Source organism: Fulmarus glacialis, unplaced genomic scaffold, assembly GCF_000690835.1.
Source record: "Fulmarus glacialis isolate BGI_N327 unplaced genomic scaffold, ASM69083v1 scaffold39738, whole genome shotgun sequence".
Taxonomy (NCBI): Eukaryota; Metazoa; Chordata; class Aves; order Procellariiformes; family Procellariidae; genus Fulmarus; species Fulmarus glacialis.
The window spans coordinates 1-16,243 of NW_009229582.1; the positions used below are offsets into that span (position 1 = coordinate 1).

At 34.6% G+C, this 16,243-nt stretch overlaps 1 protein-coding gene across 1 annotated transcript; it reads left to right on the forward strand.

The window, feature by feature from the left end:
• Positions 1-49: 49 nt before the first annotated feature.
• Positions 50-11,201, forward strand: LOC104081248 (plasma membrane calcium-transporting ATPase 1-like; the record flags this gene model as incomplete). Its single annotated transcript, XM_009583902.1, has 3 exons — positions 50-157; positions 3,985-4,167; positions 10,590-11,201. Coding segments are annotated over 3 exons (666 nt in total), but the record flags the coding sequence as incomplete, so codon positions are not given.
• Positions 11,202-16,243: the final 5,042 nt, after the last annotated feature.

Below are 16,243 nucleotides of genomic sequence, written 5' to 3' on the forward strand. Positions count from 1 at the left end.
CCCCGAAAATATTTACCCCCTTTCTTCTCTGCTTTTCTTTTCTTTGTAGATAGTAATTGTCCAGTTTGGAGGAAAACCATTTAGCTGTTCTCCCCTGCAGCTTGACCAGTGGATGTGGTGTGTATTTATTGGATTAGGAGAACTTGTATGGGGTCAGGTAAGCATTCAGGAATATGCAGATCTGATATTGTTCATAATCCTACTATACTGTTGTTTCCTTGATCTCTCACGATGTCATATTTAGCACACATTGAAATACAGGGTGTTCTCTAAGTACTTCAAGAATAGATGTAGTAGTAAGGATAATTTATCCCATTGTTCCTTTTGATTTTTGTTAATTTTCAGATCTTTTCTTTCCCTGAGCAGGGCATGCTATCACCAAGGTCTTCTTCAGTAAGGCTTTTTTGTGAAAGACGTTTGATTCATAAGCTAGTCCTCTAGCCATAAAAGAAGTATAGTAAGGGCAAATGCACTGTAACCTTCCCTGCAATAGAGTACCCAGTGTAGCATGTGTATGTTCAGCCATGGCAAATTTTTGAAAGTGAAAGAAGTTCCAGTTCTATGTCAACCCACTCATTCCCTTGCTGAAACTGCCATTCTGTCAATCCATAATAGCCTTGTTACTGGCATAGGACTGAGTCCAGTGCACTTAATATACACCTGCCGTGATCTTCCATCCATCTACTTCTGTGTTCAAAGGATGGAAGAGAGGATGAAAGAAAAAGGATTTTTTCCTATAATACTTGCAGAAAAGTGCCGTTTAATTCATGTGTCATTTTAAAATTCTGCTACAACCTGTGTCATCATTAACTAATATAAAATTATATATAGATGTAAAAACATGTGTCAATGAGATAACTAAATGAGCTATATGATTATCTGTCTGGAAGTAAAATAATACAGATACAATCAGTATTGTTAAAATACTACATTATTCTTCTACGTGCAAACACATTGCAAAGTTAATAATAATGTTAATTTTTTCATCTTTGAATGCATTATAAAGTATTTAAGTTGATGCCACCTGACACAGTAAAAAAAAAGTGAAAAATGTGAAGTTACATTTTGCCTCTCAGATGTTAAGATACATATATATCAACTAGTTTGCCCTTATGAAGAAACAGGCAAGAAATTGCCAACTGCAATTGAATACTGAAATGGTTCTGATGGAATTGTAATGAATAGATCCTAGCTTTCAAAACTGATTATTTGTTCTCTTACGGAAAAAATTAAGTTTTTGGACAGCTGGGCCTCAGATTTTTTTGAAGAAATAAGCTTAAAGTCATGACAGCTTGTAATGCCTATGTTGCTGAAAACCACCATTATTAGATCGTTCTACTGTAATTATGACCTGAAGATGGGATTTGATTTATGACCTTGCAGGAGGAATACCTAAAATCAGTTTGATCATTCTTGGAAAGAAGAGATTTGTTTTCAACTGATTGGAAAATACCAAGTTTGAGAAGGGGGAAGAAAAACAGGGAAAGGGAGAAAAATCCTTAGCTGTTTTATTAGATCATTCAGCTGTGAAGAATTTCCCACAGCCTTTGATCAATGTACTATTTGGCTTCTAAATTTTGTTACACGTGGTTATTAGATAACCATTGAAAACTAAGAATAATATCAGCATCTGTTTTCAATTTAAAGACGGGCATAGTTGCCCAAGCCTTATTGCAAGAGCCTAGCCATTAAATTAAAACTGGTATTGGAATACCTCAACAATTTTATCACTGAAAAGACTACAATTTTACATAAAGCAAATACAGAGGGAAAAAAAAATCTTTCTCTTGTGGTCAGTGTTTAGTGACCAGTAAAGAAAAACACAAGCTAAAAAAAGGCGTTATTTACATATTTATGTGATTTACAGGCTGTGGCAAGTCCTCTCTTCATGGAGCTCTATAGTAAGAGAGACTTCTTTTCCTTTAGAAGAGGTGCTTCTCCTGCTTCTCAGCCTTTTCTCTCCTGCTATGACTAATTCTACTTCAGCACAAACCAAATTTGTTATCCCTTTGTTTCATCAGTCTCCTGAACCTGCTGTTCTTGTGAACCACTAAAACCAGTCAAGATTTTCAAGTTTAGATGTTAAAGTTGGTGCTTTTAAAAGTGATTTAACGTGTAATTTCTAGGAAGCCAATCTGAGATGCTTTGAGGGACAGTTTTCTAAAAGGTGGCCCTCATCACTTCTGAAAATCAAGTCTTTGTAAAATATTTCGTGTTACATTCCCAGAATTATTGATCACTTTTTAAAAGTGCGATAATTGTTCTGGGAATAATATTTAGTTCCTTAATCTACATCCAGTCTATTGAGTCTGCCATTACCAACTGGCCAGGTGTCTGCAGATATGGAAAACAAATGAACAAACAAAAAGACAGGTAAACACCCTAAGAAAAGAATTAAAGCAGAATCTATCAGCCTGGCTGAGAGAGGTAGTGAAGGAGAGGTATGTTCTATTGCACAGAATCACTACCAAATACAGTTGTTTCTATGTGTACTGTCTCGCAAGTACTTCATCACCATCAGTTTCATCAGATACCAAATGGTCTCAAGTAGCTTCTTTCTGTAGAGTGCTGGCATTATAGTGTTTTGAAAGCTGGGAAGCTGAAGGAGTTTCAGTAAGTATTTAAAATTATTAGCACTTACCTTTTCTTTTTTTCTCCTGTTCTGTCTTTGCTCGTGTCACACCAATTCATTAATTTTCCAAGTTTACATCTTGTTTTTCAAATCCCAAAAATGCATTTTTAAAAGGTTCTGTAGTAGTGCGGAAACTGGGTTTTTTTGACATTTCTTTATCTGTCTTTAAAAATAATATAATAAAAGTGGAGTTGTGGATCATGAAGTTCAAGGAGACCCTCAGTAAACTCAACAGCTTATTTTCATCCTGAAAATATTTGGTGCCTTTTCGTGTGTCTTCACTATATCCATTCCAGTTTTCCAAAACTGTAAGATATATCCTCACCTGCAACTTCCCTGCAACTGTCTGATTCTATCTCCATCTTTCACAATCTGGGCTTCAGAGATGTGATTGCTCACTGCTGAAACAAAGACAAACAAAAAAGGAAATTGCAGCACTTTTTTGCTAAATGGGTCTAACAGTTAACTTTGTAGGAGATTTTTTTTTTTTTTTAAAGCATACAATATGTTCCAGGTAATGTCTTGTTTAAATAGCCGTCTGCTCATATTTTTATTCAAGCTGACAAAAGAAATCAGAACAAAGAGAAAATGACTGCCCAAGAGGGTAACACTAAAATGTATTTAAAATAGTTGTATTATAACATTGTCTAACTACAGTATTTGCAAATTTTTAAGATTATTAGCCATCTCCTGTATTATTTACTTCCAAGGACCACTTCGGTGGACAAACAGAATAAGAAGAGGGGCTGAGTTAATCAGAATTTATTAGTAATAAGGACACAGAGTAAGAGATAGCCGTATAAGAAGTCCAACAGGGAGATAGTCAAACCCACACCTTTCAGCAACCTCACTTTTGATAAATGCTGAGAAAAGCTGAAATCATGAACCAATGTAGTGTGAGAAGATTTGTAAGTGTGAGATGCAACTAATTTTCAGCTCACAATAACAAACATTAGGTTTTTATCAGTCATTAGAAATACCGAAACTCCAATTGCAGAAGTATCAATCTTGCTAAGTTTTCTTTAAATAATTACATTCAAATACTTACATCTTCTTTTAGTTTTTTGAGAAAGGACAACATTTTTCCCAGCCTTAAACTTGCTCCATAGCTGTGTATTGCCAGTGTGGCTTAACGATGCAAGTAATGCTAATTGTTTAGACAGTAAACTAAGTATTTTTGGACTAAAATGGAGTTGTGTAAGTGTGAAGTACTATTATGAATATGCTTATCTTAACTTCCCTGAAAGATCATAGATCTAATTAAAATATCAGTGTTCTTTTGTAATTAGCAGGTTATTATACTATTGTCATTGAATAAGGCTTATGTTTTCAGTACTTTTTTGTAATTTTAGGTCATTGCAACCATCCCAACAAGTAGGCTAAAGTTTTTAAAGGAGGCAGGGAGGCTCACTGAGAAGGAGGAGGTCCCTGAAGAAGAACTCAATGAAGATGTTGAAGAAATTGATCATGCAGAGAGAGAACTTCGACGTGGACAAATTCTCTGGTTCAGAGGGCTCAACAGAATCCAAACCCAGGTATGCTAAAAATAAATGCCCACATGGTCTAGAAAAAAAATGCTTAATCTTTGATCAAGGCAAGATAATGTTGTAAGGAAAGCCACAGAGTCTTTGTGTATGTGATGGTACTTGTTAATTGCTTTACTGTTTTCAAAGGACGAACACATGAAAAAGTAAAATAGGTGAACTGAACAAAGGTGTCTGTGTATAGCAGAAGAGTTAAAGTGAAAAGATTATAAAATGATAATATGCAAAAATAGGAATACTTTTTTTGAGACTACTGTGAATGGACATTCTTTTTCTATTTCAATGATGACAGCTCATAAAATGGTGCTACTTGGAAAATGCTAGCTGTGACAATGGCTAGCAAAATGTTATGAAGGCTTTCTAAAACATACTGGTTTATTTTGTCAAAAATATATTGTTGCTGCCACTTCTGCAATAACAGAATAATTTAAATTGTTGTGTCTATAAAGTATAAAGTACCATTTGATTAAAAAAAAAAAAAAATCTTTTCTGTTGTGGCACTACCATATATATATCATGATTAAAAGGAACTGATTTTCTTTCCTATTAGGTAATGAAAAATGTGGTGCTGGATTTATTTTTAGTAGTAAGGGCCTAAGCATCCATTAAGTATTGAAATGTATGTGTTGGCTACTACGGATGATTTCTTAGAAATATCTATCTTTTTATTTAAAAAAAAAAAAACAACTTTTGCTAAATACAAAAATCTATGGTGTTTTTTAATATACTAAATATTTGCACTGAATTATGGTGCTAAATATAGTACAGATTAGGATATCTAGTAAAATTTGTCCTGTAAAAATTATTTGAACTATTTCGCCTTTTTCATTGCAGTGAAGTAGCATGTTTTATAGCACTCTAGTGCTCTCTACTTGATCTTTCTAAGATCAAGTATTTGTGCCAGCTTGCAGAAGAGAGTGGCTCTGAAAGATATGTACTCACCATATCAGATGTGAATGTTTTACATGATGCTTACAAGAAGAAGATGTGAATAATTAAGAAAAATATTTTTTTCTGTAAAGAATCTTATAAAGAACATTATTATCTCAGAGGATGTTGGTTTTTGTCTTCATTCAAGATAAACAGTACTTTCTCCCTTTTCCCATCTACAAATTGATACATTTTTTTCTGGAGAAAGAGATGCAGCCATGCATTTTAGAAAAAATGAGGGAAAGCAGTTTACTGAAACTAGGACAGTTAGGTCTCTTTAGTGCATCCGCAGAGCAAAAAATAAAGAGGGTGGAAACTGCTGTTAGAGAGATTAAGGGTTTGGGTAAATTCCCAAGGTTCTGTGGTAAGTAATTAAATACGGATCTTCAGCTTTGAGGTTGTGTGTCTTGACTCTATTGAGTCAGGAGCACTCATCATTAGAGAAAATTCAAATTGTCACAGTATAAAGGTGACAAGCAGGTCCCCGGTAATGGTGATCTTTATGAAACATGACCTCTAAATGTGCCTTCTTTTCTTCCTGATGGCTGTAGGAGGAGTGTTGTCTGTTGGCATTTCTGTCAGGATGTCTTTCTGGTTGTGGTGAGTGTAAACAACTACAAGCACAAAAAAGCAAATTACATCCTTTCAGTTCTTTTTCTAGTCTGAGAGGTAGCTTTTAGTTCTGCATATCTTTGTCCACTTAATTCACAGATAAATTATTATTCTTTTATACTGTTTAAAACAAAATGAACAATAATTATATTTCTTTGCTAACATCCATCTTCTTAGTTTCCTTTCTGCTCTTAGTTATAGAATCCTCTTCGGTAGGATGTACTGTTTCTCTTCTGCCAAGAGGCCTCTGTGATTTTTTTTCTCATTTTGTTTATTCAGTGACTTTGATTTTTACATCCATTTCACATCTGTGGAATGATAATGAGAAAAGGAAATGGGCCAACAGATTCAAAAATAGTTCCAAGGTGTCCACTGGAGAGTGATGAACTTATATGCAGGTCAAATTAGATCCATTGATGGATGGACCTTGAGTTGAGCGCATTTTGATGTGCTACGTGTTGTGGCCTATCCAGATGAATTCATACACTTGTACTACATTTCTCAGGAAGCCAGCTAAAGAAGAGTTGATGGAAGAAGATGAGGATGTCTGTAGCATCCTTGGGGAGCTGGAGGATTTGCAAGAATCCTCTGATGTCTAATGCACTTCTGGAGATGCGGAAGAAGAAGGTAGAGCATCCCCTCACTTTATATGTATAAGAGGATGACAGTAAGATTAGGAATAAACTCTAGACTCTCTCACAACTAGATTGATCGTTCAAATCCTACCAAGACCAGTTTCCACCATCATACGCTTGTGCTGTATATTAGATTATCTTTATTTTTGCTTATTTTCTATTCAGTCATTATTGACAGATAACCACTCAACAAAAGCCTTCACTCCTAAAACAGTTATAAAGAATCTACGATCAGTTTTTTCTTTCCAGATAACTGACAGATCTCCCTTGTAATGCTCCAATAAAAACTCATCCAAACCGACAAAAACTTTGCAGTACTAGAGATGTTTTTTTCTTTTTCGCGCCCTCTCTCAAAACAGAGGGTTCAAACCTAGATACCAGAGAAGGGATTTCCACTGTTGACTCTTCATACTGAAATGTCAGACATATTTCTATGAAGACATGCATGAATTTACTTTAAAGGAAGGTGTATGAAAAATGCACATAACTAAGTCAAAGAGATTGGCTATTTACTTCTGATTTTCTTTTTTCGTCTACTTTTGTTCATTTAGATATTTTGTTGTCTTATAAATATACTATAGGCTTCTCTGGATGGATGCATGTTCTCCTTCTCTGAATGGAAGAGTGTTTCCTTGCTGGATAGCGCTGTCATATGAAGTTTCACAAATCACTCATCCTAGTTATGCAAGTTTCAGAAAGATATAAAGGTGGTCTCAAATTGTGTAAAAGACAGGACTTTTCAACCTCTGCTAGTTTTCAGCAATTTTTTCCAAGTCTTTGTTGCAGTTCTCACAAATTCTTCACTCTGAAGGAAGAGACAAGACTGATCATACCATTTTGGCAGACCTAATGGCCTTTAGAAAGTTCAGCAAGTTCACCTTCAGGCAAAACTGCGTAATCTGAGTAACAACCGAAAAATCATTGCATCTTTTTTAATTGTATACTGAAAAGTTTCTCTAGTTACCTCACATTTGAGTATGGAAAAATTGTGAAGTGTGGAGATTTGAAAACTTTTCAAGCTACATGTCAGATTTTTACAACACCGGGCCTGATTCTTTCCTCCTCTGCTTCATTCATCCTGTAATTCAGTTTGCTTTATCTGCTTAAGGTGGGAAATAACTGTCTAGAAATGTTTTAAGAATAAAAGCAAAAACTAAAAAATATACAGGTGCCATGTTAACTGCTACTGAAAAAAGATTATTCCTCTTTAGATACTAAAAAATACATAGAGGTGCTGTACTGCATTTTCTTTCCCTTCCTTTCTGCATTAAAACTTTTCTCTTGAACAAATGCAAACCCTACAGCAATGAAATTCACTCCTGGCAAGTGGTTTTGAAGTTAGATAAAAAGCTAGCGCCTCATTTTATGGCTTTCTGTATAGCTTTTAATATAGAAAACATTGCAATAGCCCAGTGTAAGTGGAGTGGAAACTGTTTTATTTCATGCAGAAAAGTTTTGTGTTTTTTTTTTTTTTTAAAATATCCTGGTTAGAGATTAGGTGAATGAGACCTGGGTCCTGTTAACATTAATGACAACAGAAATGCTTGCTAAAAATCTGTTCTGTGTTAAACATCAGAAAAATGTTTGTTCTGCCAGGACTATTCTGCTAGTATAAGATCCTTTTTTTTTTTTTTTTTAACTGCTGATCACTGGTATTTTTATTAGCTATGCGTACCTCAAAAATATTGATCTTCTAGAGTATAGAACATACAGAAAAATGAGAGAGAGGTGAAAATTCCAACCTTACAAATAAGCTTCAAATGTAGGACAGTATTTTTTTTCTCTACCTGATGGCCTATAATCAAAACATGATTGCATCCTGTATTTTGTTGGAAATTTTTCAAACTTTTCATGATGTATGACTTTTCATTTACTTTCTCCTTTTTAGCAACTTGAATTGTTCTAAATAAATGCATTCTTTTGTAATTAAAAAATTACATCTTAATTTAAAATGCATTATTTATTTATTTATATGAACTCTTTCTCTTTTGTTGTTTTCTGTTTTTCGAAGATAAACTTTTGGGCCAAGTTCTTCTCTTCTTTCTTGGCTTCAGGCAGAACACAGCCTTGTATGTTCAGCTTTTAAGATTCTGAAAAGGTTGTCATCCTTCCTCTATGAATTATATCCATGTAGATCTGTAGTTACTTTCTTCAGGAGAACATGTAAATTACATGCCTGTAACTCTTGTTCTCTGGAGAAACTATTAAATACAGATCTTCCCTTATCTTTTCACTCTTATACTAAGGTCTTTCCTTTCAGTTTATTAGGAAGACATTTGTACATCTAGAAATGCCCTTTGGCTTAGGATTTATCATCTGTGTCTTCCACAGTGATACGCACTTCATGCTCTCAGTAAGAGTCTTTAAAATCTTTTTTGAATGGTCTCTTTTGAAGAGTGCTCTGTCACCTGTGTTAGATCATGAAAACCCAAGATCTGTATTTAATTCTACTTTTGTACAGTGAACATTTCAGGTGAGTATTTAATATGCATTCATATATAACTAATGGTTTGAGCCATATGGTTTTTTTCTAGGTGCCAATGTGAACCTTAGCTAATGATTCACTTGTATCCCTATTCCATATGCTAACTCACCTCATACTGTATTTTTTTACTGTGATATTTGTATTGGACGTGTAATTCAAAGTAAGTCTGCTGCAGAAAACACTCAGAGCAAAGCTGTAAAGTGTTGTGATGACTGCTTAATACTGTACATCTATTAGTGTGCACATTTAAATGGATGTTGTAAATAGGACTGTCAGTGGGTCAGTGAACAAATCAGCTGTTTCATGTTTGTATAGTAAAAGTTCAGTTTGACAATTTTACAGCAGTAATCTTTGATCCCTTTTACAGCTGGCTGTGATATGATTATTCCCTTAAAAACATGCAGGAAAATAAACAATGATGTCCAAAGATAAGATTATGGGAGGGAATACATCCATACTATTAAAGATCAAGCCATATGAATTTGTTTATTCCTAAGACTGACCACAGCAGAAAATGTTAGCCGATTTATTATAGTGCTTTCAACTTGGAAAATTTAGGAGGGCTTGCACCAAGATTTGTGCTGTTTTCATTGATAAATATACCACTTTACCTTCTCCCAACTACTTTATAGGCTGTGTATCTTCAGAAATCTGGGTTGCAAGATACAAATCTGGTAACAGTGGGTTACTTCAAATAAGTAGTTGGTTGAATTCTTCTAATTGATACTACTACTGCTGCTTTGTCATGTTGTGGTTGTACTAATGTAACAAAGACGACATTTTGGTGTGTAGGAATTTGTAGCGTATATTTACTCCTTGATATTATCTACTGCCAATCCCTGGATTTACATTTGTACACAGAGCTTGTTTTTTATTGGGTCATACTGGTGAGAAAGAATGCCTTGAAATACTCAGCTCTTTTTTTAACTCATATTCTGTGGTGATGAATAAAGCACTTAGGACGGATATATCAAACAGTGCATACAATAGACGTATGAAAATAACAAGTAGAAAATTGTAATGTTATTTGCTGCAGTAGTCAATCCAGTTCCACATCCTTTTCTATGTGATATCTACAGATATGTCTGTATAAAGATAAAATATTAATCTTTTAAAATCTGTAGTTATAAAAGACCAATATTCATTATCACTATGCTTAATTTATACAAACTTTCATCGTAGAAAAAAGTCAGATAAAATATTGGAACACTTTATATTTTATCAAGCTAGTATACTGACAACCCTGTTTTTGTAGAAAACATGGAGTCATATTTTGAATATTTTAAAGGTTTTTTTGGTTTGGTTGGGTGTTGTCCCCCTCACCCCTCCAAATTCCAATTAAATGACTGAATTTTCCTCCCTCTGGAAGAACACCTAGACAGCAATAACAAAGTAATTTTGTTCTCAGTAGGAAAAAAGTGGAGATTAGTTATATCAAGTGTTCCAGTTACATTCACTTTATCTACATATAAATAAAATGGTTTACATTTTAAAGATGATTATTTCAGACCTTCTAGTTGTTTAAACTGATGCAGCTCCACTGCCTCCTATGGAGCTGTTTCATTATATCCAGGCAGAAAATTTGGATAATTTCATATCTAAAAACAGTAAAAGGAACACTTAAAAGTATTTATTTCAATTGAAGTAAAACTGTTGCACGGTTGATTTATTGTTTTTCATTATTATTCCTGTCAGTTATGCAACTGTATCCATACTTTAAGCAACTTGTCTCATTCTTTCCTCCATTACAGATCGAAGTAGTCAATACTTTCAAGAGTGGCACTTCCTTTCAGGGGGCTCTAAGGAGACAGTCCTCCGTCACAAGCCAGACCCAGGATGTAACCAATATTTCTAGCCCTAGTCACGTATCGTTATCCAATGCTCTTTCCTCTCCTACCAGCACATCTGCTGCTGCGGCTGGGCGTGAGTGTGTATTCTTAATGCATCAGACCTACAGAGATGCCAACTTACGTAGCAGTCATTTGAGACTAAGCTACTTTGCCCTTTCCCATTTTGTCCTGTTATGTTTGTTAGTTTACACATACCCAGAAACACGTAACATGATTACTTTGTGTACAGTAGATACTCTCCATGATTCATTGCACGTTTTGTCAACTTACTGTTAGGACAGGAATTTCTAGTCATTTTTTATCCCAGTGTATGGAGATTCTGGTTTTATTTGGGGCTCCTGTGTTATGTTTTCTCAATCTCATTGGATATATTTTCTATTGCTTATAAAATATGTACTTTAAATGATTCTATAAATATCTTATATTAAGCAATACAGCTTGTCAGATAAAAGATCATTCCATCTGGAAGACTGAGTCTAATATAGGTCACTCATGTCCAAGAAAGATGTGCTCTAATTAGCACAGGTACAGGAAGGAACAAGGAAATAGAGAATGTAGTTTATGATGCAAGGCTAAGGGATTAAGGTTTACATGAGTGGTGAAAGAATAGATTTGTTATCTCTATATTCACTGGGATGTAAGCATTAAGGAAGGAGGGAGCTAGACAAGTTAAAGGGCAGTGTTGAAACAACAAAATAAATGTGGTAACAAATTTCTTTGTTAGAAAAAGCAGGTTTCTAAACACTGAAATCCTGACACAGCTTTCCTTTAGATGCAAACAAAGCATCTAGTAAAAAGATAGTGAAATGAATAAGAACTTTGAAGCGGCTAATATGAAAGGGCTCCTTCACTAACAGTAAAATTCCAGTTGCTCAGGAAGACTTTTACAGATCTAACTTTGTTTTTATATTTTTATTTTTATTTATTCAGGACTGTAAGTAGCTATTTTGTTTTACAGCATAGCCCGCATTAGAAGAATATTTAAATTTATAGAACTCAGTTTATAAGCTTGTCACTTACTTTACAAAATAATGCAGTATATTCCTTATGCAAGTTTTAGTGAAAAGTTGGCAAACAGATGAGAAGCCAGTCTTGTCTGTCTGGCCAACAGACAGAGGGAAGGCAGACAGAGACAAGACAGACAAGAAAAGGAAATAAAATTCCAGAACTCCTGCAGAAGAAAAGGAAGCTTGACCGTTCCATTCAGTTTGAGTGCAAACCCCCTCAGTATTTGAACATCAAGCATTTAGACATGCATTAGAAGTTTTGTTGGAATTAAAAGTCAAAGGAGAAACTTTGCTTTTGCTAGGAACCCACAGAGCCATTAAGGTTCCAACTTTGACAGTTGCTCCTTGGAGAAAATTTGTATCTTTTCCTGTCTTCTCTTGGGAAGTTTGGCCTGCTAACTTTTATTCCAACATCACCAACCGTTTCAGGGCAGCAGCACGATCAAGAGAAGCAAAGACACCGAGCTGCGTGCCACTGCTGTGCCACAAGCACTGTGACCTGCTTCTGAGAACTCAGAGCCCAAGTTCCCTCATTTCCACACTGAGCAGGACGCAAAACACCACACACAAACCAGGCTTTTATCCAGGGAATGATTTACCGTAATAGCGTTTCTACATTTGAGCAGAAAACAGAGAGCAACTCATTCTGCTGTGGTAAATGTTTCAGTAACATCCTGTAGCCAGCAGTCTGATAGATCTAATAAAATTAAAATAGACAATTTATGTTCCCTCTCTTCTCTCCATTGCAGCAGAGCAACTAAGAATTGAATAATCTTGCATCTTGACAAAGGCCTTACTAGGTTATGGGCTGAAGTTAATTAATAGGAGAAAGCATAATCTGCTACGGTCTTTGATGTCTCTCTTTGGAAAAATAAAACAGGTCTACAGAGCTCATCATTATAGCCACATTTATTCAGTAAAATAAAAAACATACGATTGATTTGTTAAGCTATCCAAAGATATGTATCTCCATTGCAGAGGAGATTGGGCCTTTTAAAGTGGTTATTCTGGACTGTTAGTATTTTATTACTGCAATATAATGTCTGTTTAGAATCCAACCAGTGTGTGCTTCAAATTATAACCCTTAGGGAAAGTTTTGATTTATTAATGCAATGACACAAACCTAATGAATGACAGTGAAAAAGCAAAGAAAAAAAAATTGGGTTTTATTTTTTAATTGGGTATTTACAGTTGGTTGTTCATCTTCCAGAACCTGGAAAACGTTTCCTAATCCAAATTTCATAGAAATAGGGTATGTTGTTGTGAACTGACATTTTCTGAGAAAATTTCAGTTGCAAAATGCACATCTAGTCTACTTTTCAGCTCCTTACTTAAAATGTATGTGGTGGGTATGTATTGTTTCCTCTTAGCTGCTCAGAATGAATTAAACCCTAAATCATTACCTTCTTCCTATGGGGTGGAAGGGAATAATGCGATAATTGTACCTCTGATTTTGAAGCCTTTCTCTCTCTTTAGGAATCTTAAAAATATTGCATACGTAGATATATTTTGGGGAGTATCAAGGGAAAACCTTAAGAGTATAACAAAGACAGAAGGGTCTAATACTTGAAAGGGCCCAATATGAGATACTGTCAGGAAGGTTTATTTTCAGAGAAATGGTGCTCAGCATGTTGTATATATTCAGGTGTCATGTTGGGTGCCCAAAATGCAGAGGTTCTGATATCAATACTTAATAAAAAATACAAGTATCACGTGATGCTCTATCAATAAGTAAGTCTAATTTAACAGAGTGTTTATGCAGTTCTTTAATTGTATAGCTTTTTAATATATAGTTCATTGGGACATCTCACCAATCTGTGAGATTTCTTCTCCAGATTTATAAAACATTTTGGAATTTTAAAAAAAATGGGGTTTTTTTCCTAGTATTTTTGGGCAGATTAATGTTTGATTCAAAGGTTAGTGCATGCTTAAAAAGAAATCTGCCTGTGAAATGCAGCCACATCCTACAGTAGTTTGTGAAACAGATTAGCAAGTTATTACCAGAAATTTTCAGCTATTCATAAATATGGCACATTCAAATCTTTCATAGGGTTGTGGAATACCTTAATTAAAAGCAATTTATACAAAGGAATATCTATTACAGTACTAAAGTTTCCCTAGTTATGCTGATACTTTTTACCTGTCACGGTGTTTTTACCAATTACAAATTTCTGCATGTCAGCATGAATTGATAACAATGAGGTCCATATTATGAGTCTTTGATCTCTTTTGAAAAACGCTGCAGCTTTGAGTAAACATAGTGAAAATTTCTACAAATTGAAACCTGGCATTTTATATACTCTGATAGAAATAGAAAATTTATTTAAATGCAAACTAAATATGCACACATATTCAATATGCACACACTTAGGCTACAGAACCTGAAAACGTGGGAAGAATAAGGCTCCGTACGCAATATGGTCTTGGCCAAGTTCTCAGGTTTTGTCATATCATGTGCATGAACACACAGACGCACATATACACACACAATTTTCTATTATTGGAAAGCTGTTAAACTACAGAGTTAAAAGTGGTTTTAGATACCAGACTATCCCACACCAGCTTTGGTATATTTTATATGCGTTTCTTTCTACATTTTACTTTGGGAAAACAAAATCAGAGCCAGTGGGGCAATGAAGCATCTTTTTTACTTTTGAAGCTCAGAATTAGTAACACAAAATGTTAGCTTGTGCTTAAAATTAAGTATATGCTTAAAGCCTTTGCTACTAGATTGCTTAGTTAGGTAGAGGATGAGTAGATCTAACTGTACACAAAGTAAACAAGTTATTCTTTATCCTAATCTGTTTATATCTGGTTCTCAGACATTGTTTCTATTATCAGTAGGTAACCCCTTCAAAAGAACATGGTTTCAAATTTTCCAAGAAAGATGCACATTTAATATGCCTTTGTACTTGTCCTCCTTCCTCTCATTCTCATATATAGTTAATACTGTTCCTAAGTGGAAGCAGCCAGAAACTGCAGGTCCCTTACAAAAAATCCTCCTTTCTTTCATAAAAGGTTATAGTTAAAAAATATTGTTAAGTGTAGGAAACACTGGGGGAACAACAAACAGACAAAAACAAACCTCACCAAAAGGCAACCTCCCAGATCATCAATCTGCTGTAGTTTCTGTATTTGCAAAGTTCCTTTTTCTTTGTTCTTTGTTGAGGTCTGTCATTTCTGTCTGAGATTTTTAGATGTGAATATTTCATGGAATCACTTACAACTTTTTATTGTATTAACTCTAGCAACAGTGGCCTCAAACAAGCCACTTGTAAGGATGTCACAGGAAAAAATACAGAGTGATGACTCCAAATTTTATAGCAGCCAATTAAAATCTTACCAAACAATCACAAAATATTCTTAGTATTTGCCATCATACAGATTTCTGAAGGTTTGGGGTTTTTTTTTTGTTTGGTTGGTTGGTTTTTAAAAAGTGTTTTCAAGAAGAAGAAGAGCATAGGACCCTTAAGGCTGTATTTTTGCTCTGGTTCACTTTTTGGAGGCAGATACAATCTTCAAAAGTGGAGCTAATTGCATGGAAATACAACTTTTTTCATTCTCCCTTTAATTAAAAAATAGTTGACATTTATTAGACTTGCCAAGAAACTGTCATTTATAGGTAGAAGCTTTACACATGCAACATTTGCCTCGGAGTGGCACAAGGGCATAAGCAAATTGTGTCAAACTAGCATAAGACATTCAGCAAGCTTAATTCTAGTGCATATTACAGTCCATTTTCTAATAGACAATTTTAAAGAGAGAGCTTAGTTTAGCTATTTGTAATCTGTTGTGTATGAAAATCAGATTCTTTTGTATCAAGAAAAATTATTTACTGCTCCAGCAGCTTTTGCTTTTCTATATTTCTTACATGTTTACTTTCCTATAAATGTAATCATCATGCAGCTGGACAGACCTTACAATTAAATCTTAAGATAAAATCTTAGTTTGGATCAAATTTTCTCATGAAGAAAAATGGGAACAAATTTCTTAAAAAAAACCCCAAACTTCTATTTTAATAAATGTTAAGGCAAAGATTACTGTCCAGTATTGATCTATATTCAGATCACAGACCAAGTCAAGTGGGCATACCAGCCTTAGTGAAAATGTCAGTTGCTTTCTGTGGCAACATGGTATAACTATCACATGAGGAAATGGAACAAGCAGAACTTAAACGAAGTCCGCATCTAAAATTACATTTATAAAAGTTGCACCATTTGGGAACATCATTAGACTAGAGACAGAAATACCATACTAAGGCTTAGAAGTTCCCACTGGTTATAACCAAGATTTCACAATCCTGCTGGGATATGCAAGATCAAAATCAACTTCTGTATATCTTCCCTACAGGGAAACTAACTACGTTTAAAGTCTAAATATAAAACCAAGTCCTCAACTGGAGATATGGCATGGCAAGAAGGTTTAGACTTCTAATGCAGAAATACGTTCTTTCAAAGGGTTGTATAATACAAACTTTGCCAAATATGATTAAAAAAGGTCAGACTCCATAATTTTGCAACAATCCTATAATAAAGGAGATATGCTAGG